The 669-nt window shown below is 42.5% G+C and overlaps 1 protein-coding gene across 1 annotated transcript in view; it reads right to left on the bottom strand.

Moving 5' to 3' along the window:
- Positions 1-147: 147 nt before the first annotated feature.
- The window catches only part of CSUI_010661 (dead deah box helicase domain-containing protein), a gene marked incomplete at its 3' end in the record, with an annotated part of 3,669 nt that continues 3,147 nt past the window's right edge, over positions 148-669 (bottom strand). The window contains exon 4 of the mRNA XM_068070763.1: positions 148-435. Within this exon, the coding sequence (XP_067917261.1) occupies positions 148-435 (288 nt within the window). The remainder of the gene's footprint in view (positions 436-669) is intronic.

The raw sequence follows: 669 nt of genomic DNA, 5'->3' as shown, positions 1-669 counted from the left end.
ATGTACAGGTGTATGTATGTAGATAGTAGTAGGGAGTTTTCTATCCTATTGTATTTATCGTCGTTCTATGTGAAGGCGGCTCCTTCCTTCTTTCTTTCTCTTCTTGTCCCTTTTTCATAATTACCACGATGAGAGTCATTCCCGTTCTTACTTGGAGTTGAGAGACTCCTTATTGAATCCCGCATAGGCTTCGTTAATGAGCTTCTGCACTTTCATGACGAAAGATCTCTGAGCGTCCCGAGTCTTGAGAAGTTGCGTGACGTAAGGAAAGTTGAAGAGAAGAGACATGCGACGGCTCGGGCCTACAAGGACGTCTAGAAGAAGGGAATGGAGATGGCTAGCCCCGATACAGAAAGGAACTCCGTTATGTGTAAAAGATGAAAGAAGAGACGACTTGCTGGAAAGAGAGCAATACTCGGAGCATAAAGCTTCCAGCTGGACGAAAAGAAAGAAAGAGTGAGAAAGAAAGAGTGAGAAAGAGAAGTCTTTTTTCGCTATCATCATCAGGATTAGAATTAACTGGATGAGACGCATGCGCTTCATGGATAAGTGTATATACAGGTATGTGTATAGATTTACGTGTACGACATACACGTCAAAGATGACTTTTTTCTCTCATACATTTCCAGTACGACTGCTACTACTGCTCTAGCTAGTCTTCACCTTCTT

The sequence above is a fragment of the Cystoisospora suis genome (genome assembly GCF_002600585.1).
Source record: "Cystoisospora suis strain Wien I chromosome Unknown contig_7939, whole genome shotgun sequence".
NCBI lineage: Eukaryota > Apicomplexa > Conoidasida > Eucoccidiorida > Sarcocystidae > Cystoisospora > Cystoisospora suis.
Note: the sequence above shows the minus strand (reverse complement) of the source record. Positions and strands in the feature narration are given on the sequence as shown.